Here is a 25,394-nt window from a genome sequence, read left to right on the forward strand (position 1 = left end):
ATTCTTCCTAAGTCCCTTGAACTCCTTCCACAAAAAGTTACAATACTCCACCATTCGAGGGATGATGCAGAGTGGCAGGGAGAAGTTGCAGTTGACTGTTGCAGTGTCTCACTGAATAAACATGTGACTGGGACATCTATTTGAAAGCAGCTGTTAACCAGGAATGAACGCACAGGCATTGGCCGGCATCCTTTTTATTTGCTCTCGGTGAAAGTTGTCCTTTGGATTGGTTGTTTGAAAAATGCCGTGCAGTTTTGCTGGTAAAATGGCAGAGGAAAGTGACAGCTATTTCAAACAGAACGCACAGCAATCATGAGCTCAATATCAGAGATGTTGTGGCCTGTCTCTCTCCAGCCTGTCAGCCTTGTCACAAGCAGCGGTCCAGCTTCCATTTTCAGTGTTGAAGGAGCTTTTTTTTTCCCCCTCACCTCTGTAACTTAAAAGAGAGGAAGCCATTCAGAAACAGACACCTGTAGTGCCCCCTCTTGAAACTGTTGGATGGGGGCCTCGGACCCGGGTTCGATTCCAGCCCTGGGTCATTGACCGTGTGGAGTTTACACATTCTTCCCATGTCTGCGTGGGTCTCACCCCCACAACCTAAAAAGATGTGCAGGGTAGGTGGATTGGCCACGCTAAATTGCCCCTTATTTGGAATTTTTTAAAAAAGAAACTGTTCGATGATTGCCAGTATAAAGCAGGTTCTTGGTTAGGAGATGGCATGTAACGTGAGCTGGTGACAAGTGAGGCAGCATGAATTTTAGACAATTATTTCCTTTTTAACGAAAAATATTAGAGAAGTCAGTGCTTTCCATCAGGAAAGTTTAATGAGTGTGTGTGCTTGATAAGCTCATGATAGAGAGTGACAGGCCTGGGGAAGGTATAGCAGAGCTCTGTCACATCTCGACCACGAAAGGAAAGTTTTGTGTTTATCTGTGCAGGGTTGTGACAAAGTTGCATTAGGTACTACAGTGCGTGGCTACTTCACGCTACCTATAAGCTTCTAGACTGGTCTCTGCCATTGTTCAAGAACGCCGATTCAGCAGAGAAAATGCTGCAAGGATTAGCTGCAAAGAGTCCTCCGTTTCCATCCTTTAAAAGGAAGAGAAAATGAATTTATTTCAAATGATTAAACTCCATCATCCAACCTTTCCATATTTGGCCCATTTTACCTCTGCTATCTCTGAGAAAAAAAAACCTCTAACTAATCCCATTCCTGTGCTTTTGGGGCGCAGCCTTTCTTATGCTAGTTTGTCAAATATTTTGCCCCTTATCTTTTGAAAGCTATCAGTGTTTCATGCCTGAACAACCCTCCACTTCCACTTTTCCTTTCCTCTCCTATTGCTTTTCTGGCATTAAATTGATGTCTACTAACTGGAAAATCAATAGGGACAAGATCTCCCCGCCCCCCCCCCCCCCAGCGCCCCTCCCCCCATTTACCTGACAAAACCCCTCAGGATTTTCAGTTCTTTTTACTCAAGGTTAACATTCTGTGGCTGAAGCTGACCCTGACTTTTAAGCTATGTTTTATAACATTAGAACCATTGTCATTGGCCCAGGGTTACCATGCTTTTTGGAGCTGCCCGCCAATCTTAACTGATTTCACCCAGGCCTGTCTTATCTTGGATTGTTTTTGAATTTAGGGTTTTGTTGCTAACTTTTGGTTGGTTCAATTGGATCTGTTTTATAACCTTTGCTCTAGAGTCGGCAGGTATCTTTATGATACCGCCACGAGGTTCAAGTTCAAGTAATGATCAATAACTCAATACACCAATTAGTAAGATTCAAATCAAAGCACATTTATTATACACAGTAAATTGCTACTCATGCATAAACTCTACTTTCTAAGCTATTTCTATCACTAACAGGCCTACACTTAGCTTCGGACTGGCCCACCAGGTCAGGGGAACAAATGGCCTTTTGTTCGGGTTCTGAGTCTGTGGGATTCAAAAGCTGGTATGGACTGGTAGCTAGGAGCGCCTATCTCGTAGCGAGCGTTGACTTGAAACTTACGTTCTTTGGAGGCAGCTGGACAGGTCACTGTCGAGGGTTGGTTCGCGTTGCTGAGTGACCCTGTCAAGAAGGACGTTTGAACTTGGGGGCTTTACTTTATAGTCCCCAGGGGCTTCCAGCCTTTCGGGGCGGACCCCGCACCTGGTTTCAAGTGATTGGACTTCGTTCCAATCGCTTGGTTCGATTTCTCCAATACTGGAGCGGTTCCCTGATCGATGGGCGGTCTTTAGGTGTCCGTTAACCTCTTTTGTGTTGGTTCCTGCTGGCGCCGAGGAGTCTGGCTTGGCTTTGTTTACCTTAAATGTTTTGATTGTTCCCGGGGATCGCTCATTAGTATGTAGATGGCCGCTACATTATTGTGCAGATGGTTGCTGGTATCGATGCTGTCTGGGCTTTTGCAGAGTTTAATACACAGTAAACTTGCACCTGCTAGTTTCTGCCTGTGTTGGCTGAATTTCCCTTCAACCTTTGCTGTTCTCCATTTTACGTCGGGAATTGGCCAACCCAGGTGGCTGCAGTTTCCACCTGCACCACCAGACATGATGGGCATTTTATTTTCCCTTATTCTCCACCCCCTCCTCCCCTGAAGACACCAACTCTGATCAAGGTATGATCAAGGTATTGTAGGGTGTAAAACTTTACTAATTAGTGTTCTGTTGTCAGGCTTCTGCAGAGCTTCTGGTCACTGTGCAGTGCACTGGAGGCCACTATTTTAATTTCCCCCCCTGGCTGCAGGGCAATCAGCTAGTCCTTCAGCTTCTCTTCCCATAACATTGTCTGGAATTTGCCACAAGAAGCACTGCAGGCTCTGATTTGATACCTACCATTTGACATCTTCAGGGGACGCTTGACATCTTCAGGGGAGGAGGGGGTAGAGGAGGAGGGGAGAGAGAATAAGGGAAAATAAAGCAGCTGTCATGTCATGTTATGCAGACTCCGCACAGACAGTGACCCAAGCTGGGAATCGAACCCGGGTCCATGGCGCTATGAAGCAACAGTGTTAACCACAGTGCTCGGACATCAAAATTCTTGAGGAGTTTTCAAGATAAATAGGAGGGGAGGGAATCCATGTCACATTGGGTGGTGTTCATGCAGCATGGCAAAAGACCAATGTGTGATACTCTTTCACTTTATTGCACAAATTCCTGTGAGATGTGGGCCCAGCCACATAATTTCCAAGCACTGATTTACTCGGTCTCCTCATCCAAAATTATATTTCTGATTTCCAAATTGGAACGGTCAGTTAACTGATTTGTTTTCCCCGAGATGTTACATTGCTGTGGGAGAAGGGTCTCGGAAATATTACATTATGATGCTTCCACAGTCAGGAGTGTGGATGGGCTGAATGGACAAGCTGGTCTTTTCCTGCCGATCAGTTTGTACATCTTTCATTTGGTTCAATCAGCCACAAACTCTCTGCTTGCGCTTAGATCAAATGTCCGTTGCATAAATAAATCCGGAATCTGTGAGTTTGAATAAGGCTGGAGGAGGGGGCGGAATTCAGAGAATGTTGAACTGTGCCTTTGCCAAGTTTGCGAATGACATTGAGCCTTATCCTTGTTTCCTGTCTTTTACCTGATTATCTGTCACACCTTTCAGCTTCCAATTAAAATATTATTGTTTTTCTCCTGTGTTCTTCCCTCTTTCTGGCATCCTTTCCTTGCTCCCTCTCCCACCTCAGCAGTCCTACCAGCCCTCACTCTGACAGCGAAGCCCTTACCAGACGTCACAAGAAGTCTCTCTTCTCCTCACACTCTGGCTTCCCTTTTCCTGTGAAGAAGAGGTACTGTCATTCTTTTGCCTGTGCTTCTGACTTTCCACTCAGTTCAGGCATTCTTTATGCCAGGTACAGATGTATGTAAGAGTTAATGGCACTATCGATGATATTTTGTGAGCTCCAGTCTTCGTGGGCACCAGGAGCTTTAGGAAATTTAAAGCTTCATTCTCAGGGTGTGGGTGTTTCTGACAAGGCCAGCATTTATTACTGATCCCTTGTCGATCTTGCAAAGGTTTTTTCTGCAGTCTTTTTGAATTGCTGCTGTCTGTGTCGTGAAGGAACTTCCACAGTGCTGCTTGGTAGGGAAGTCTAGGTTTTTAACCCAAAAATGAAGGAACAGCGAAATATGTGCTGGGTTGGGATAGTGTGTGAGTTGTGAAGTGTTGGTGTTCACATGAACCTGCTATATTTATCCAATGGTGTGGGGGAAGTAGTGGCTTAGGCGCTGCTGTCAAAGAGGCCTTGGTGACTTGCTGGATAAATAGATTACCTTCCTCACACAGTGTAGCAAAAGTAGGATAGCTGGCTTCCAAACTATGGAAAGTCAACTCTGGGCACATGCATCCTGCTTCCATTTCAGATTTGGGTGTCAGTGCTTCCTATTGTTGCCTTCATATTAATTAATTTTTACAGTGCCTTTCATAATCTGAGTTCTTTACAATCAAATACCTTTGAAGTGTAGTCACTGTAGGAACCAATTGCACACAGCATGGTCCCAGGAACAGCAAAGGGATGATCTGCTTTCAGTGATGTTTATTAAATGACAAGCATTGTTAAGAACCCTAGGGCGAATTTCCCAGTTATGTCTTGGTTAGTACCATGGGATTTTTTATGTTCGTCTGAGAGGGCAGATGAGGCCTTTTGGTTTAACCTCTCATCTGAAAGACAGCACTTTGTGGCAGTGTTGTACTCCCTTAGCACTGCATTGCAGTGACAGCCTGAGTTAGGTGCTGAAGTGCCTGGACAGGGCCTTGAACACAATCTCCTGATTCTGAGGCAGGAGTGCTACCAACAGAGCCACAATGGGTTATTTTTATCCCTCCTCAGTGCTCCCTGCATTTGCTTACATCCCATAGACTGAACTTCAGGGATGCTCTGATCGGTGGATATTTGTGTAGGGTCTTGACAATGCCAAAACACTTTGGACTTGCAGCTCATCTCTACAGGATCTCTAAAGGTTGGACGCCTTGTTCTTGTTAAACAGAACATTCTGGTGGTTGAGAGAGATGCCTGCAGCACATTTCAGGAGGCTAATTCCCCCCCCCCCCCAATGCAGCCCCACAGGTGCAGGCAGCTTTCTGCTTCTTTGCCCAAGTTTCCAGTGCTGCTGTGCAAGCTTGAAAATTATGTCAACATCCCATTTGACTGGTGGGCATCACAGCAATGTCCCATCTTGTTCTCACCTAGTGTCCACCTGTGGATTAATTCCATTAGGGAATCACAATTTGGCATTCAGGAGTGGGCTTCCTGGCCCACTGTGAAGGAGAGCACAGAGTTTCCTCAAGTCAGTTATCAGACTGTTGTGCAGGGAGATTGACAGAGAACACGACGTAACCTAATGCTGCATTCCTTGGCACTGTAATAGAAAGACAGAGGAAAACCTCCTTACAAGAAGCTGGACAGTCACTCCTGGCGATTACTGTCTGCGAGAGATTTTGCCTATTTTGGAAAACTGGCATTTAGCAAATGAGAGGGTCGAGGCAACGTCAGTGAGGAGATTTGGAAATACTTTTCTCAAACCTATTCGCAATCTGGAAGTAAAAAAAACTCTTAAAGCAGCTTGTGGTCAGAACCCAGTCACAAGACACTGAATCGAGTTCTTAATTGTCACTTTTTAAGTCTCGCTCTCGCTGTTTCTCTCCGTCTGTTTCTCTCGTTTAAGCTTACTCTCTCCTAGTCTCTCAGTCGTGCTCCTTTTCCATCTCTCTCAAATTTCTTTCTCCCATTCTCTCTCTCTCTAATGTCCTTTCTCTCTCCATATCTGTCTCTTTCTCTCATTCTCTCCCTCTCTCTCTTGCTGACATACTCTATCTTGAGTTCCTAGCTAATGTATTTATTTTTTCCTTCCTATTGCAGGATTTTGGATTTGCAGAAAGCCTCCCAGAGGAAGCGTATTTCTAGCGACAGTTCAGTTGCTGAGGCGCTCGCCCACAGTGAGTCGCTCAGAGTCTCAAAGCCTGTACTCAGCAGGTGAGGAAAAGCTTCAAAAGGCAACAAACACAAAACCTAAACAAAATGCCAGTGTGCGGAGCTGAGCTCGATAGAAACACTCCACAATGCACTGTTTCAAAATGGGACGGAAGGTGGCCAGACTCCCTGTTCTTTAGGAACCGCATGATTCCCATCCATCTCCGCAGCCATCCTGCTTTAAGTGGCTCTTAGTCGTCTGTACTTCACCCCCCATTTCTTGAAAACAAGCAAATCCACTGTTCCAACTGGTTTGTGGGCATTGTTCGAATTCAAATAGAAGTGACCTGTGTAGAACATTAATGGTGGAGAAATGTCAGATTCAAGGGTTTTGATGCATTCCTCTGTAATTGAACCCGATTGCTTGGGGGCGGCGAGGGAGGGGGAGGTGGGGTTGGAAGCGGGGAGAACTAACATGATCCCCTCTGCAGATCCTCTAAAGCTGACTGTGGCCAATACCAATGCTCTAAGTAAAACAAAAAAGAACTGCAGTGCACTTTCTCGGAAACTGGCACCTCCGTCCAATGTCTTGTTAGACCGGCCTCACACCGCTTGTTGTGAACCGCACTTGTTCACTCACTCCTTGAAATAATCGCCTTTTTTCATATAGATTAGAGTGAAAAATAATTCCGGTTCTGTGCATTTGAACGGGTTTGCAGTCTCGCCAATCTTAGATATCACTCCAAGTATTTCCCTGAGTGTGATGGGCACCGTACGTTGTACAGGTTCTGAATCCCAATGACATTTATGTGTTTGCACCCCTGCTCTCGCCCAACTAACCTGACAGCCCTCGCCCAACTAACCTGACAGCCCTCGCCCAACTAACCTGACAGCCCTCGCCCAACTAACCTGACAGCCCTCGCCCAACTAACCTGACAGCCCTCGCCCAACTAACCTGACAGCCCTCGCCCAACTAACCTGACAGCCCTCGCCCAACTAACCTGACAGCCCTCGCCCAACTAACCTGACAGCCCTCGCCCAACTAACCTGACAGCCCTCGCCCAACTAACCTGACTCCTGATTCAACAGGGCCTCAGTTTTAAACTTGTCATCCTTATTTTCAAGTCCCTCCATGACTTCTCACCTAAATGTTTGTAATCCTCTCCCAGGCTCACAACCTTCTGAGGTCTCTGCGCTTTTCCGTTCTGGCCTCTTGTATGCCCCTGGTTTATCATTCCACCATTGGTGACTGTGCCTTCAGTTGCTTCCTAAACATCTCTGTAATTCCAACTTTCATTCCTCCTTTAAGATCTTTCTTGAAACCTTCTTCTTTGACCAAGCTGTTAGGTCAGCTGACCTGAGGTCTCCTTGTGTGACACTCCTGAGAAGCTCCTCGAGATGTTTTACTACCTCACAGGAACTGTGTAAATGCAAGTTGTTGTTGCACAGATGGACTGTGAGTTGGACTCGCCCCCTGCCCTTTCTTTGCATCCCCATCAGTACGTACATTCCCACAGGCACATTGGAAAATGTATGGAATGAGATACTTGGGAAGAATTGTGAGAAGTGGGAGAAATGAAAGAGGTAATGGTGAGGTGCTCCAGTGGAAACGGGATTGGCTTGAGGCTGGGGAGTGCTGGAGTAAAGCTACCTCTCCATCCCAGGACAGACGGCTGGCACAGGGAGAAGGCTGGAGGAAATGAAGAGGGAAATATTGCAACCTCTGGCACCACTAGGAGGGCACACGCTTGTCTACAATTTCACCTCATAATGAAGAGAAAAAAAACAACCAGGGTCTCCTCACCCCAACTGCTATCAAAATCAATTAATCCATTTCTTTAAATCGGGTAAACTTGCAGAATATTTTCTCACTTCTGGTTCTGAAGCCCGAGTCCATTCAACCTGCTCTGTCTGTGATGCAGTCAATCATTCATTGCACACCATAAAAGCAACTCTACTGAAAATAACTCCGGGGAGCAGCGCCTGTTGTATCACCCGCATCTTGTCCTCTACAGGGTGCAACCCATTCTGGCCCACACGGTACCCCAGTAAGTAACCTCGGGGGCATGAAAGACACATTTTTCCCACTGGAGATGGATGCCTGCCTACGCAAAACACAGAGGACCTCAGCCAGGTTCGCCAGATGTTCCTGGGCGAATGCCCCGGTGATGAGGACATCGTCCAAGTAGACGGCCTCCCTCGGTAACCCCCACAGGATGTTCTCCATCACATGGTGGAAAATGGCGTATGCAGACGAGACCCCAAACAGCTACCACGTATTTTTGTATCAACCCATGTGGGTGTTCACAGTGACGAACCGGCGGAAGTCCGGGTTCAGTATTTTTAAAAGATATTTTATTCAAGGCATTTTAATATAAACAAACAAGAGCAGAAGAACAACCAAACAGCATGATAAACAATCCACACTCATTCACCCTCTCCACCCTACTCCCCAATACTACCCCCTCCTCCTACCCCACCTTCCCCAATTTAACCCCTTATTTCCCCCCAGCCCCCCTCCTGACCTCCCAAACCTCCTTAAAGAAGTCAATCAATAGCTTCCACCTCCGGGTGAATCCGTTCACCGACCCCCCTCGAGGCAAACCTGACCATCTCCAGCCTCAGGTATTCCACCAGATTGCTCACCCACACCCCCGCTTTCGACAGCTCTGAGTCCTGCCAGCCAAGCAAAATCCGTCTCCGGACTATCAGGGAGGCAAAGGCCACAACATTGGTCTCTCTCACTCCCGGGTCTTCCTGCACCTCGAATATCGCCACCTCTGGACTTGGGACCACCTCCACCCCCAGCACCTCGGACATTAAGTCCACAAAACCCTGCCAGAACCTCCTCAGTCTCGGACACGCCCAGAACATGTGGACGTGATTCGCGGGCCTCCCCGCACACAGCCCACGCCTATCCTCAACTCCCTCAAAGAGCCTACTCATCCTTGCTACCGTCATATATGCCCTATGTATCACTTTAAACTGGATGAGGCTTAACCTCGCACACGACAAGGACACATTCACCCTCCGAAAGGCCTCTGCTCACGTCTCGGCCCCCACCTCATCTCCCAGCTCCTCCTCCCACTTGCGCTTTAAGTCCCCACCAGGACTCCCTCCTTATAAACATCTGACACCTCCCCTGCCCTATCTCATCCCTCGACAGCACCTTGTCCTGCAACCCCAGGGGCGGCAGCCCAGGAAAGGATGGCACCTCTCTCCTTACAAAGTCCCGGACCTGCAGGTACCTAAAACCGTTCCCCAGGGCAACTTGTACTCTTGCTCCAAGTCCTACACCTTTGCAAATTTGCCCCCTATGGACAGATCACCAAATCGCTCAATCCATGTCTGCCACAAATTTGGCATCCAGTTCCGCCAGTGTAAACCGATGGTTATCACAGATCAGTGCCCACACCAAGGCAGCCTCCAGTCCCAAATACTGCCTCCACTGCCCCCCACACTCTTAGGGCTGACACGAACACTGGACTCACAGAGTACCTGGTGCTGACAACAAAGCCCTCAAACATGTTCCCCTGCACGATGCTGCCTCCATCCGACCCCACGTTGACCCCTCCCCCATGACCCATTTCCTAACCATAGCGATATTCACTGCCCAGTTGTAATTCATCATATTCGGCAGCCCCCCCCGTGCAAACCCAGAGATCAGCGCATTGACTTTCTTGAAAACCGACTTGGGGACGAAGACTGGGAGGTCCTGGAACACAGACAGAAACCTTGGCAGCACCGTCATTTTTACTGTCTGCGCCCACCCTGCTAGTGACAGCGGCAGCACTTCCACCTCTTGAAATCCACTTTCATCTGCTCCATGAACCGAGCCAGGTTCAAATTGTGCAGCTGCACCCAGCCCCATGTCACCTGGATGCCCAAGTATCTAAAACTCGCCCCCACCACCTTAAATGGCAATTCCCCTAACCTCCTCCCCTGCTCTCTAGACTCAATCGGGAACACCTCGCTCTTTCCCAGATTCAATTTGCACCCGGAAAACCGGGCCAAGTTCCTCTAAAATTCCCATGGTGCCTCCGATGCTGCCCAACGGGTCTGAAATATACAGCACCAGGACATCCGCATACAATGACACCATGTGCTCGACAGCTCCCCCGCTCAATTCCTCTCCAGTCCCTCGACACCTTAAATGTCAGCGACTCTATCGCCAAGGCGAAGAGCAACAGAGAGAGCAGACACCCCTGCCTCGTTCCCGATGCAGCCCAAAATACCCCAAACTCACTCAGTTTGTCCGCACACTCAACGATCGGTGCCTTATACAACAACTGGACCCAGTCCACAAACCCCTGCCCAAACCCGAACTGCTCAACACCTCCATCAGGTATTCCCACTCCACCTGATTAAACACCTTCTCCATGCCCATCGCGACCACGACCTCCACCTCCTGCCCGTCCGAAAGCATCATGATCACATTAAGCAGCTTCCTCACATTCGCCACCATCTGCCTCCCCTTCACAAAACCCTTTTGGTCTTCGCCTATCACTCCAGGGCACAGTCCTCGGTTCGCGAGGCCAACACCTTTGCCAATAGCTTGCCATCTGCATTCGGTAATGATATCAGGCGGTTCAGCCCACACTGCTCCGGATCCATTCCCTTCTTTAATATCCGGAAGGTGGAAGCCTGCGACAATGTAGGGGGTGAGAGTTCCCCCCCCTCTCCCTCGCTTCATTATATGCCCTCACCAGAAGTTGCCCCATGTCCGCTCCAAACCTTTGTTTGGAACCCGTCTGGCCCTGGGGCCATCCCTGTCTGCATCACCCCCATACTCTCCATCATCTCCCTCAACCCAATTGGGGCCCCCAGTCCCTGAACCTGGTCCTCCTCTACTGTGGGGAAACTCCAGCCCGTCCAAAAACCAACACATCCCGTTCCTCCGCTCCCCCACCCCGGGTCAGGGGCTCGACGTGTACAGTCTTCTGTAGAATTCCTCAAACACGTCATTCACCCACTCGGGGTCCATCACTACCTTGCCCTTATCATCCCTCACTCTGCCAATCTTCCTCGCCGCCTCTTGCTTCCTCATCCTGTTTGCCTTCTCCCCATACTCATATGTACTGCCTCTCTGACCCTCCATAATTGCCCCACTGCCTTACCCATAGACACTAGGCCAAACTTCTCTGCCTCTCCTTCAACAACCCTGCCGCCGGCACCTCCGCATATCTCCTATCCACCCTCAAAATCTCGTCCATCCGTCTTGCCATATCCATCCGCTCTGCTTTCTCCCTGTGCACCCAAATTGAAATGAACTCTTTCCTCCTCCCCCTCCAACCCCAAACCACCACCTTGAGCACTTCCCACAGCGTGACGGCCATGCCATTCCCTGATCATTTAGCTCCAGGGAGCCCCAAATGGCTGCCCTCGTCCACTCACACACCACCTCATCCGCCAACAACCCCACATCCAGTTTCCACTGCGGGCACCCGGACCACGTGAAAATCCACCTAGTGCGGCGTGTGGTCCAAGACCACAATCACTGAATACTCTGAGTCGACCAACCCCGCCAGCAACGTCTTATCCAGCACAAACCACCATCACCTTCAGTGGCTGGCCTACCTGTGGCTTCCTCATCAGCACCCTGTGTACTTGGTCGAACTCCGGGGACCAGTCAAAGGCCCATCAGCTTCTCCAGCATCTTTGCCACGTACACCCTGCACCTTCAGTGCCTTCAGGCATCCCCACAATCTTCAAATTTTGTTTTCTGGAGTGATTCTCCAGATCCTCCACCTTCTCCCTCAGCCTCTTTTGGGTCTCCCGCACCACTCCCATCTCAGTCACCAACGAGGCCAACTGCCCCTCATGCTCCCCCACTGCCTCCTCCACATTCTGGATCACCAGGCCTTAGGACTCCGGTCTCTGCTCCACTCACTCGATCCGTGACTTAATCGGTTCCGCCATCTTGGCCAGGTCTTCCCAGGCCTCTTTCCTCTGCTGCTGAAAAGTTCCATTGAGGACTGCTCTTTCGACCACTGGGCAGGCAGTGCAGCTCCCTTGCCCTCCAACATCTTATCCTGTGGTGCACCACAAAGACTCTCCTGCTCCACCAGCTCTTTCCTTCTTCACCACTCCTAATCCATGGATCCATCCACTAGCCACACCAGAGGAGTAAAATCTTCCCCAGGCATTCCTGCACCTCTTGCTCCCAAATACTTCGCCATTCGGGCGGGGGGCGGGGGAAGCCACTTTGAGTCGAAGCCACCAAATGTGCGACCGTTCACTCCATGGCCGCCACTGGAAGTCTCCGTCCAGGTCTAGTATTAACTGTAGATATGCATGACTCGTGTCCAGTTTTGTGAACGTTCGTACACTGCTCAGCTTTGAATAGAGGTCCTCGACGTGGCGGACCAGGTATCGGTCAAACGGGAAATGCGGTTTACCGTCATCCTATAGTCCCGGAGACGCACGGAACCATCTGGTTTCAGTACTGGCACGACAGGAGTGCCCAATTGGCGAATTGTATGGGGCAGATCATTCCTAAATGTTCCAGCCGGTCCAATTCTGCATCAACTTTTGGCCACAATGCGTAGGGGACAGGGTGAGTGCGGAAATAATGAGGCTGTGCCTGTGGGTCTACACTGCTTAAGGCCATGGCCCCTTTGATTGTCCCCAGTCCGTGTGTGAAGACCTCTGGAAATCTCGCCAGGATCTCCTTGGGACCGTGCAGGTTCATGCGGCATACCCTCTGCCAGTTGTGTTTCTAATGGCACAGCCAGTCCCCACCCAGCAAACATGGTCTCCACCACAGACTACCACCAATGGTAGGTTAGCGGATTGGTGCCCAGAAGTCACCGGTATTTGGCGGTGCACTCACCGGCCAACGGCTCTCTGGTGTAGGTGGCCAGCCTGGTCTCGGTGTCACTGAGAGTCAATGTATGGAGGCCGGTGCGGGTGCCCTGAAATGTGTGGGCTGATCCCAGACACAGCTGCCCCAGTGTCCAGCTCCATGTCCATAGGGTGCCCATGGGGTACCTATTTACCAAAATGGACACTTAAATTGGGGTGCTGTTAACACAGTGGAGTTGTTGGTAGGGGTCGTCCTCATCGTCATCGACACAGTACACCCTGTCACGTGGGGGGTGGAACCATCTTCTAGTGTGGCGGGCTTATTGTCGCCTGGCTCTTGGGCCTGGACATCTGTCTGTGTACCCCTGCTCTGCGGATTCGTCCCTGCGCTCCACTATTGCTCTGCGGTGGCCACCGCCATTTTCTGGGCAGGTGCCCCACTGCCAGGTCTCTTGGTCCTCCGGTCAGGATGGTTCTTGGCGGCGTCTTCCAGAGTGTCCCAGATTCCTTTGAAGTTCCTGGACTCCCAGCTCTGCGGTCTCACGGGAGACAGCAATCTCAACTGCCCGCTGCAATTTCAACTGGGTTTTAGTCAAAAACTTTATCTGGCCTACCGGATCCCGCAGACAAAACGGTCGTGAAGGGAATCGCTTGGGGTAGGCCCAAACTCGCAAGTCTCAGCCAGCGTCCTTAAATGCGCCAAAAACTCGCTGTTTGGTTCATCTTGGGCTTGGGGGGCCGCATGGAAGCGGCAATGAGTGGCGGTTTTGGATTTAAGTGGTTTCCTACCAAAGCTGCAAAAAAGACCAGGAGTCAGACACGTCTGGGTGTGCAAAGCTTTTAATAAGTGCATATATTGGCCCGCCAACCGCTGTCAGAAGGGTTACAGTCTGCCGTTTATCTCCAATTATGGCATTGGTCTGGAAAAAATATTCCATCCCCTCTACAGATTGAACCCAATCATCGTAACTCACATCGAAGGCCTCCAGCTTTATAAATGAGGTATCTAGGTCAGTTGAGGTAATCATAGAATTATAGAACCCTACAGTGCAGAAGGGGGCCATTCAACCCATCGAGTCTGTACTGACTCACCTATTCCCGTAACCCCACGTAATCTTTTGGACACTAAGGGGAAATTTTGCATGGCCAATGTACCTAATCTGCACATCTTTGGACTGGGGAAAAAGCCGGAGCACCTGGAGAAAGTCCACACAGACACAGGAAGAATCTGCAAACTCCACACAGTGTCACCCAAGGCTGGAATCGAATCCAGGTCCTTGGCGCTGAGAGAATGCAGTGCTAACCACTGTGCCACCGTTTCGCCCTTCTTGCGGCCTAGACGAAATGGTCCGGGTCTGGAACACGCGGTGTTGGTGGCAGCTCCACTTCAGCCTCATCGCCAGTGTAGAATCTGACAGGCGAGAAACACTCATATGATGCACGGTAGGATACAAAGAAAGAGATTTGTTAAAATACACAACTCAATTCCCATGCCCCGAAGCGTCACCCTCCGTGAACTGCACCCAGGCCGGGGTTTTTATACTGTGGAGTCTTGTTAAGGGGGAAGCTCCGCCCCCAATTACCAGGGGAGTTCATACTCATTATGAGTTGATGGGAATTAGTTGGTGCATCTTCCCTTACTCCCCAGGGAGTCATAACACAATGATCATAATGAATGGCAGAGCGGGGCTGAATGGCCTCCTCATGCTTCTATTTTCTGTGTGTAATAGAGTGCGCAATCATATTCAAATTTTATACATAGATCATATTTCGCTCTGAGGTTCTTCAATACAGCTGTGATACATGTAATACTTACTGTAGACATTCAATGTGAGTCATAGAGCCCGAGGGGTTCGGCACAGTTTCCATCTCCTCAGTTTGGTTTTTATTTGTAAAAATATGCTTTATTTGTAAAATATCTGGAAGAACATTACAAGCATTTCAAAATGCCCATCACACAAAGTGCAATAATATTCATGTTCTCACATACATCATGTTGATTTCTGAGGTGCTTCAATACAGTCAAAGAAACATTATAGACATTTCAAATTGGTCATCACAAATGATGTAAAGATATTTAAGTTGTCTACAGAGATCAAGTTGCATTCTGAGGTGCTTCAATACAATTGTGATACATGTAATATTCACCATATACATTCAATGTGAGTCACACAGCCCGAGAGGGTTCTATACAATTCCCAGTCCCTCAGTTCACTATGGCTTAAAAGTCTTAGAAAGCCAGGCGACAAGGTGGTGCAGTGGTTAGCACTGCTGCCTCAAGGCGCTGAGGACAAATGGCGAGAGTAGAGAATCCCGCCACCAGCAAACAGCGCGTCACCGAGAAACAGGCGGCTGGGGAACCAGAGAATCCAGCCCATGATCTTCAACAGTGCCAATGGGGTCTGACCAAGACTCCGTACAAGTGAAAGACCAATTCCTGAGTATTGTGTTGCCCTTGAGCTAGAGGACAAAATTTCATTAACCTTTTGTTTAACTTTCTCTAATAGTTAGTGGTGTGTGTACGTGAACATCCATTTGCTGCTTCATTGTGAAATGGTAAATAACCTTTTCACACCAAAGAGTTGAGTCAAGTCAATTTATTGGCAAGAGCTTTTGGGAGAAAGCCAGGCACTCCGCAGTGCTCGTGGTCACCTTCTCAATTATACAACGGCAGTTAGCCTCTTTTATATATGTACACACTTGGTTAGTTCCTCAGCTTGGGGTGGTTACATACACGACCAATTAGGCCCCTTAGCAACAATTAGCTTCCAATCACATTCCTTTGAGACTATCCGTTAGCTAACGTCCACAACTCCTTGTCCACAATTACAAGGATAACAGGTGTCTCAATAGTTAACGGTCAGATTGTCAGAAACAGAATGACTCAGCAATTAATCAGAACATTGCAGATGTCAGTAGGTCAGTTTGAGAATGACTCGCCAGTAACCGTACTTATCAGGTCATTGCAGAATTAGATTGCCGTAGTGAGTAAGCTAGTATAGAATGACTCAGCAGTCCACACTATTGCAGGCGTAAGCTAATAATTAAACATAATAAAATAGAGAGATTCTTAATGAATAAATAAATAACCTCTAATGTAAATTTCCCTCAGCAATTGTTTGTCTTTTCTCACTATTAACAAAATATTCTAGTTTGTCATTCTTGGACTTAATGTATATGATATTACATTTACCCTCATGGAATACCATTTGGCATGGTTTTGTCGACCCACTTATCGGTGTGTCTGTGCAACTTCCTGTTTCCCCATCTGCCCAACTCGGATATACACCTCTCCTTCACTCAAACCATTGATAAATATGGTGAATGGTTGAAGCCGAAGAACAAATCTCTGGTAAACGTTGCCTCTTACACCCAGACAATATTCTTTATCCCTACTCCCTGTATCCTATCCTGCAACCAATTTCCAAAGCATACCAGAAGGTTACAGGCAATTCCTTGCGCTTTCATGTTTGCTAATAATGTTGTGGAGATGCCGGCGTTGGACTGGGGTGAGCACAGTAAGAAGTCTTACAACACCAGGTTAAAGTCCAACAGGCTTGTTTCGATGTCACTAGCTTTCGGAGTGCTGCTCCTTCCTCAGATGAATGAAGAGGTATGTTCCAGAAACATATATATAGACAGATTCAAAGATGCCACACAATGCTTGGAATGCGAGCATTAGCAGGTGATAAAATCTTTACAGATCTTGTCCATAGGGGATCACAACGTCTTCACCTTCGACAACAAGTTCTTCATCCAGACGCACGGAACAGCCATGGGGACTAAATTTGCACCCCAATACGCCAACATACCCCAACCGCGCAACCGCAAACAAACCATTGTTTGCATCAAACTACCTAGCCTTCAGAGCAGTGACCACGACACCATACAACCCTGCCATGGCAATCTCTGCAAGACGTGCCAGATCATCAACATGAATACCACCATTACACGTGAGAACACCACCCACCAGGTACGCGGTACATACTCGTGCGACTCGGCCAACGTTGTCTACCTCATACGCTGCAGGAAAGGATGTCCCGAAGCGTGGTACATTGGCAAAACCATGCAGACACTGCGACAACGAATGAACGGACATCGCGCGACAATCGCCAGGCAGGAATGTTCCCTTCCAGTCGGGGAACACTTCAGCAGTCAATGGCATTCAGCCTCTGATCTCCGGTAAGCGTTCTCCAAGGCGGCCTTCAGGACACGCGACAACGCAGAATCGCCGAGCAGAAGCTTATAGCCAAGTTCCGCACACATGGGTGCGGCCTCAACCGGGACCTGGGATTCATGTCGCATTACATTCATCCCCCACCATCTGGCCTGCAAAATCCTACCAACTGTCCTGGCTTGACACAATTCCAACCTCTTTAACCTAGGGTTACCCCATCTCTGGATCTGTAAAGATTTAATCACCTGCTAATGCTCTCATTCCAAGCATTGTGTGGCATCTTTGAATCTGTCTATATATATGTTTCTGGAACATACCTCTTCATTCACCTGAGGAAGGAGCAGCGCTCCGAAAGCTAGTGACATCGAAACAAAGCTGTTGGACTTTAACCTGGTGTTGTAAGACTTCCTACTGTGCTAATAATGTGTGTGATTTAGCGGCCTTGCTTCGTCTGGCTTAGTATCAGGATCTGCATATTTAAAAGAACATTAAGCTCATTTAAGTATGCGTGCACCGGTTTCGCCCAAGCCCAGGATTCACCGGCCACACCTGGGAGACCTCGCCAGGGCGACGCTTAGTACTGGCCCACACAAATGTGGAACAGTTGTAACGGCACTGTCGGGGGCCTTCCAGGCCATTGGAGAACACCGGGTGGTTGGGGACAGGGAGTGTGGCACCCTGGCACTCCCCCTTGCATCTGGGCACCTCAACACTGCCATCCTGGCACTGCCACCTGGCTCAGTGCCAGGGTGCCCAAGTGGCAGTGCCAGGCTGTCAGTGCTAAGGTGCCCAGTTGCAAGATTGCCCATGCCAGGGGTCGGTCCCGGGGACGACCTTTCCCATAAGAGGTGAGGGGATGCTCAAGGACTCGGAAGAGGTAAGTTGGGTGAAGTGGGGACAGGTGTATGTGTTTGTATGTGTGGTGGGGGGGAGTTCCTCACGAGGTGAAAAGAAACCGGCAAAGTGCGATTGAGTAGCGGGGTCTTTCCGTGCTGAGAAACACCCTGCTAAATGTGCCATTCGGGGAACTTTAGCTCAAATCCACTGAATCGTACTCAATCTTTTTTCAAACTGATTGTTGTGGTTAAAAGATGAAACCACTTTAGTGTGAGGGTTCCAGTGACTAAAGGTCTTTCTTCTACACATGTTGGGAGATCAGCCTTCTACTGTCTTCCCGAGGACTTCTCACCCTGTACAAGGGTTTATAGCACAGTTTATATCTCAATCAGTTAAAGCATAAACACGATGGGAGCACGACAGATCAAATATCTTCTGGAAGTCCATAAAGATTACACCCATTGACCTCCCCTATCCACCATCTTAATGACCTGATCAGAATATTTAACTGCTCAAAAAACTAATCAATTAGTCGAACACAATTTCTCCTTCACAAAACCATGTTGACTCTATCTGATTCCATTGAGATTTGCTTAGTGCCCTGCTGTTAATTAGCAGTAAATTGTTTGGAATTCTCAAATAAAGAGAGCAGAATGCAGCCTTCGGGCCAGTGATGTTTGTGAATTGTTACCTCTTCTATTTGAAAATGAAATGAAAATCGCTTATTGTCACAAGTAGGCTTCAATTGAAGTTACTGTGAAAAGCCCCTAGTCGCCACATTCCGGCGCCTGTTCAAGGGGGCTGGTACGGGAATTGAACCGTGTTTCTGCCTGCCTTGGTCTGCTTTCAAAGCCAGCAATTTAGCCCTGTGCTTTTTCCTTGTTGCAGGGCAGGCGCCAAGATCACCAGTGTTCATCGGTCGAATACAACAGCGGCGGATTTTAAACCAGCATCCGTACCAACTGTGGCACAGGGTCCGACACCAACCCAGGCACCAGCAATGTCACGGTATGAACTTGAGACTGGGGCACTGTGGAGAAAGTTTGAAATTTTCTTTTTGACAGATTTTGGTAGAAGAGAGTATAATTCCTTCTTCCCCCTACATGCTTGGTAAATCAGGCGTGTACAATAATCACCAAGCCAGACAATAGCTTCCGTAGTGACTAAGTGGATCTCTCTGAGTCATCTGCTGAATTTTGTCAGGGGACAGTCTTCAATGATGTGAGTGATTGATTGGGGTGCACCACAGCTGGGGGAGATTCCCTGCAAGAACCCACTTGTGCTGATTTGCTGCACAAGGCCCTTAGCCAGTGGAGAAACGGTTGAGGATTGCCTAATGTTGACGTGGCAGGTTGAAGCCAGGTGGGTGGGCTGTGGGATCTGTGGTGAAGTGTTTTTTAAAGGTGGTGTGTTGGTTCCATTCCTTTATTTTTTTCAATACATTTTATTCCAAACACACGAGCAGAACAACATAGTGCAAAAATAAACATGGTATATATTGTTTTTTCAATGAGTCCCCTTTTTCGTACCTGCACCCCCCTCCCTCCCCCACCTTACCCACCCCCCAGCGACAACAGTTTCTCAAACATGGACATCTCATTTATTAATGCTGAATTATGACAGTGCAATCGTGGACTGCAGGGCTCACAAGTAAGCACTTTTTTTCGTGGTAGGATTTGGAAGGTTTTGTGTGCATATTTTCCACTAGACAATCTGAGCAAGCATTGGTCGAGCACTGCATTAATGCAACTACAGTTTTGCACTGACCCTGCCAGCTTTCATGGCCAACTTCATTTCTGTAGTCTGTGTGACTCCCTGCTCTGGGAGTGTACTATGGGGATATCAGGAAAGGGCAAGTAATTACATTTTAAAGCCGCTTACACAATGGATGAGGGATAAATTTAAAGCAATGTGGTCACTTAAAGATAAGTGGAAGAACGAGGGAAAGAAATATTGGTGAAGATGCTGCAGATATTTCAATATATATTTCACCTTTGCAAAATTTTCTTTGGTAGTGAAAAATAAAAATGCCTGGGCAACTAACTAGTACGGCAACAGAAAATTAGAGTCTTATTCTGTTACAATTCAAGTGGGCAGCATGGTAGCATTGTGGATAGCACAATTGCTTCACAGCTCCAGGGTCCCAGGTTCGATTCCGGCTTGGGTCACTGTCTGTGCGGAGTCTGCACGTCCTCCCCGTGTGTGTGTGGGTTTCCTCCAGGTGCTCCAGTTTCCTCCCACAGTCCAAAGATGTGCAGGTTAGGTGGATTGGCCATGATAAATTGCCCTTAGTGTCCAAAATTGGCCTTAGTGTTGGGTTTGGTTACTGGGTTATGGGGATAGGGTGGAGGTGTTGACCTTGGGTAGGGTGCTCTTTCCAAGAGCCGGTGCAGACTCGATGGGCCGAATGGCCTCCTTCTTCACTGTAAATTCTATGATCTACGATCAAGATTGAAAAATTATCATTGTAAAATTGCCCTGGATGATGGAATAAATATGTGAACAATACCCGGTGGCTGAGACTGAGCAATAAATGAGAGTGTTTCAGTATTGGAGTGAGTATTGACAGCACCGTGTGAGCCATTAAGTTAGAGGCAGAGTACGGCACAGTGGTTAGCACTGCTGCCTCACAGCGCCGAGGTCCCAGGTTTGATCCCGGCTCTGGGTCACTGTCCGCGTGGAGTTTGCACATTCTCCCCGTGTTTGCGGCGTTTCGCCCCCACAACCCAAAGATGTGCAGGGTAGGTGGATTGGTCATGCTAAAATACCCCAAAATTGGAAAAATTCAATTGGGTACTCTAAATTTATTTTTTCAAAAGGGTAGAGGCAGAGTGGGACCTCCTGCAGAATTACATCAAGCAGAGTCCGAGGTGTGGCAGGCGGGGTCTGCAGTGCAGCAGGCGTGGCCTGTAGGGCAGCCAGCGGGCTCTGTGGTGCATAGAATCATAGAATTAACTGTTCAGGAGGAGGCCATTCGGCCCATCGAGTCTGCACCGGCCCTTGGCAAGAGCACTCTACTGAAGCCCACACCTCCACCCTTTCCCCGTAACTCCACCGAACCTCTTTTGGAAACCAAGTGCACTTTAGCATGGCCAATCCACCTAACCAGTCCCCATGAATTGTAGAAACCCTCCTTCATCCCCTCGGCTCAAATTCTACCTTCTCAAGAGTCAGGAATCCCAGTAGATTCCCCCGCCAAGCTGAGGCACAGGGCGGAGAAGTTGACCTCCACCCCAACAGGTACCTGCCTCCGCGAGGCGAAGACTAAAACACCAGCCGCCGCACCCGCCTGCAGCTCGGGCCGGTCCAACCCCACCCCAAAAAGGGCTTCTTATAATAATAATCTTTATTTTCACAAGTAGGCATACATTAACTCTGCAATGAAATTACTCTTCTTCCCACTTGGGTTTAATCCTCTCCATGGACACCCCGTACTCCTCCAAAATCTTCCCGTAGATCAGCAACACTTCCCCGTTCCCACTGTCGTCAATACCTCTTCCAACAACGAGGGGGCCGGCGCTATCGGGAAACTCTGGGAACCTCCTGCATAGCAAAGTCCCGGAGCTGCAGGTACCTAAACCCTTTCCCTTGCCCCAAACATATTTCTCCCCCCCAACTATTCTAACCTCGCAAAACATCCCCCCAGAGACTTGTCTTTTAAATCGCTGATCCTCCTATCCTCCAATCTCCAAAACCTCCTATCCAGCTTCCCTGGCTCAAACCTATGGCTCTCCCTAATCGGCATCTCCCTTGATCCAGCCCCCAGCTTAAAGTGCTGCCTCAACTACCTCCAAATCTTCGGTGTTGCCACCAGCACTAAACTCCCAGAATACTTGTCTGGGGCCATCGAAAATAGCTGCCTTCCTTTCACGAACCCTGTCTGGTCTTGTCCTATCACCTTTGGGAGGCAGCTCCCCAACCTAGCCGCCAGTACCTTCACCCTTATCTTTCCGTCAACATTCAGTAGCGATATCTCCATCGGGTCCGTATCTTTCTTTAACAGCAAGGAGATTGAGGCCTGCCCCAATATTTGTGGTAGCATCCCATTCCCTGTTGCCTTCTCAAACATCCCCACCATCAGCGGCACCAATTTATTCTTAAATTTCTTGTCATACTCCACTGGGAACCCACCTGGCCCTGCCACCTTCCATGATTGCGTTCTCCCAATTGCCTCGTTTGCCTCCCCCACAATCTCTCCAATGTGGCTCAGTCTTCCTCTTCCAGCCTCAGATACTCCAATCCGTCCAGGAACTCCCTGGTGGCTCCGACCTTTTCAGTTTTTCATAGAAAAATGCCTTATTAATCGGGTCCGGAGCCGCCACCAATTTTCTCGTCCTATCCGCACCTGGGCTATTTCCCTCGCCACCGCCTCGCTCCAAAGTTGGCCTGCCAGCATGCGCCTTCTCCCCATATTCGTAAACCAATCTCCTCGCCCACCTCAGTTGGCGTACCTCCTTCCCCGTGGACAACCAGTCAATGCTATCCTGAAGCTCCCCCCTTCTGTCCAACAGGGACGGATCTGCATCCCCCGCATATCTCCTGCCCACCTCCAACATCTCCTCTATCAGCATTTGGCTCTCGTCCCTTTCCTCTTTATTCACCTTGGCCTTAAACAATATCACCTCCCCCCTCACTATCGCCTTCAGGACCTCGAGTGTGACTGCGACCTATCCATCCTTGGCTCTTGCACCAGATTCCATTACCCTCCCACTATTAACTTGTGCGAATTCAAGTCTGCAATGGCCCCAAGTACCTTGCTCACAATTCCTGCATCGCCCCACTTAGGGCCATACATACTTGCCAACGCCACCAACCTACCCTCCAATGCCCTGTTACTATTACATATCTAGCCACTTGGTCAGAAACCACCTTCTCCATCTGGAACCTCACTCTCTTACCCACCAAAACCGCTACCCCTTGCGCCCTACTGTCATGCTTGTTAGGTGAATTGGACATTCTGAATTCTCCCTCAATGTACCCGAACAGGCGCCGGAGTGTGGCGACTAGGGGATTTTCACAGTAACTTCCTTACAGTGTTAATATAAACCTACATGTGACACTAATAAAGATTATTATTATTAACCCTGAATGAATTAATTGGCTCACCCAGCCCTTCCTGAGCCTCACCTGGTCAGCCTTTTGTAGCATGGCAACATCGGCCTTTAAGCTTTTTAGGTGCACAAACCCTCGACCTCTCCAACCCCCTCACATTCCACATAACTATTCTGACCGGGGATCTCTGACCCCCACCCCCGGCCCTCCTATCCACCATCGTCATAACTCCAGGCCCTGCCCACTGGACCTGGATGGCCAGTTCCTTTGTTGCCATTGAATGCCTCCACCCTCCCCCCCCCCCCCCCCCCCCCCCCCCCCCCCACCCACCCCCCAGAATTCCCCCATCCACTTCCATTCAGAAACACCTCTCCCAGTATCGGTTCCCACGCCCCACATTTCACACCTCCTAGGCCCATCAAAACCTGTTCTGCCAAGCTCTAATGTCCGCAGCCACTCCCACACTCCCATTCGCTAGCCAGCTTGAGCTTGCTAGTGTGGAGGCCCCTGCCTAGGCCCCACTCCCCTCCGATTCCCTTCCCCCTACCCGGTCCCAGGAAACCAAAGACAAACCCAGTGCAAACACACAAACCCCAGAAAACAGTCATTACAAAATGTCCTACCCCCGTCCTTACCCAAATAGGCAACTTCACTCCATTTAACACCTATAACAACATGAGATTTTTAAAAAAGAACAATATACAATCTTCCATCCCCCTACCCTCAGTCCAAGACCAACCCTCAGTCCCATTTCTCACTTCTGCCCCAGTCCTTCTGCCTACATGAATGCCTCTGCCGCTTCCACTGTCTTGAAGTAAAAGTCTTTGGAGTTGTAGGTCATCCTCAACCTAGCTGGGTACCGAACCACACATCGCTGTTATACAGTGCTTCCTTCACTCAGCCGAAGGCTCCTCACCAACTCCATGGTTAAGTCCTGGTATATGCGTATACCAGCTCCAGCCCACTGCACCTCCCGCTTCTGCTTTGCCCAACTCAGGACCTTCTCCTTCACGTGGTACCTGTGAAAACAAATAATTACCGCTCTTGGCGGCTCATTCGCCTTCAGTTTAGGCCTCGATGATCGATGAGTCTGATCCAGCTCGTACGGGGAGGGATCTTCCCCCTCCCCTAACGGCTCCGCCAGCATCTTGGCAAAGAACTCCGCTGGTCTCAGACCCTCCACCCCTTCGGGCAGGCCCACAATTCTCAGATTTTGCCGCCTAGATCTGTTTTCCAGGTCCTCCACCTTCGCTCTCTGACTTTTGTTGGCCTCCACCACCCTCTGCAGCTCCTCACCCATTGAGATGAGCTGATCACTGTGTTGCGACTAGGCTTCCTCCAGCTTCAACTTCTCTCCCTGCTCCTGCACCTCGGCCTATGTCTTCGACACCACCGCCTTCACCGGGACAGTCGCCTCCTCCACCAGCACCTTCATTGCCTCCATCATCTCCTTCCTCATCACCTCCATGTGCTGAGAAAACTGCTTTTCAAATTCCACGGACATCACCTCAGTCATCTTTTCTTTTTTTTTGATATATTTAGAGTACCCAATCCTTTTTTTTCCAATTAAGGGGAAATTTTGTGTGGCCAATCCACCTACCCTGCACATCTTTGGGTTGTGGGAGTGAGACGCACGCAGACACTGGGAGAATGTGCAAACTTCACACGGACAGTGATCCAGGACCGGGATCGAACCGTGATGCAGCAGTGCTAACCACTGAGCCACCATGCCGCCCCCTCGGTCATCCTTTCTGCAGTGAATATTTGCAGTTGTATATTTTTAAAAAAAAAATTTAGAGTACCCAGTAATTTTTTCCAATTAAAGGCCAATTTAGCGTATCCAATCCACCTACCCTGCACATCTTTGGGTTGTGAGGGTGAAACCCACGCAGACACTGCCCCACCCAGCGACCCAGACTTCGCCATCTTCCCAGTTGCCGAGCTGACCCTTTCACTCGACGGTGAACCTTCACTCGTCCCTTCTTCACGGCGACTTTCTTCTGATTTTTGGACATCCTCCCCTTCCCATATGTCTTCCTGCACTTATTTAATGAAAAATTGCTCCTGGGACCGGGCATTAAATTCCAAAAAAATCAAGCCTCGAACAGGAACCACCCAACGTGTGACTTCCTCCTTCAGGCCCCTGGGTCATGTCTCTTCCCAGTTCTGTTTTGTCCACTCTAATCTGTGAGCTTCTATTCCTAACTTCAAATGCATATACCCCAGAACCATCCTTCTAATTCCTCCCTGACCTTTCTAAAATTGGACATGGCACCTGAAATCCAATTTAGCGAATACTTCAGATAGGCAGCGATGCTTTAAATTTAAATGATAATCTTCTCAATGGGATTGCCTGTTCTCTTTAGAGAAGAGGAGAGCCGCAGAATTTTGAGTGTTGGGAAATTCAATGCATCTGCTTAAAGGCAGATGAGATGAGTGACGAAGGTGAGCATGACCGTGAGTGAATGAAAATGCTTCCTTGTCGGAAGAAGTTATCGGAGGGGCTGGCAAGCTGGAGACACAAGCAAGCTGCACGAATACTTTCAAACAAAGCAAAAATCAAGAGGGTTTTTGGAAGGCTAACTCAACACTTGCTTCAGCAAAGAGTAA

At 48.9% G+C, this 25,394-nt stretch overlaps 1 protein-coding gene across 6 annotated transcripts in view; it reads left to right on the plus strand.

Annotated features, from left to right (window-relative positions):
* Positions 1 to 25,394, plus strand: part of dgkza (diacylglycerol kinase, zeta a) — a 663,976-nt gene that overhangs the window by 467,231 nt on the left and 171,351 nt on the right. For 3 of the 6 annotated variants that reach the window (XM_072518865.1, XM_072518861.1, XM_072518863.1), the window contains 3 exons: positions 3,692 to 3,793; positions 5,864 to 5,977; positions 18,621 to 18,740. In XM_072518865.1, the coding sequence (XP_072374966.1) occupies positions 3,692 to 3,793; positions 5,864 to 5,977; positions 18,621 to 18,740 (336 nt within the window). The remainder of the gene's footprint in view (positions 1 to 3,691; positions 3,794 to 5,863; positions 5,978 to 18,620; positions 18,741 to 25,394) is intronic. The other 3 variants (XM_072518866.1, XM_072518864.1, XM_072518862.1) reach the window with 2 other exon arrangements.

This window comes from Scyliorhinus torazame, chromosome 10 (genome assembly GCF_047496885.1).
Source record: "Scyliorhinus torazame isolate Kashiwa2021f chromosome 10, sScyTor2.1, whole genome shotgun sequence".
Lineage (NCBI taxonomy): Eukaryota > Metazoa > Chordata > Chondrichthyes > Carcharhiniformes > Scyliorhinidae > Scyliorhinus > Scyliorhinus torazame.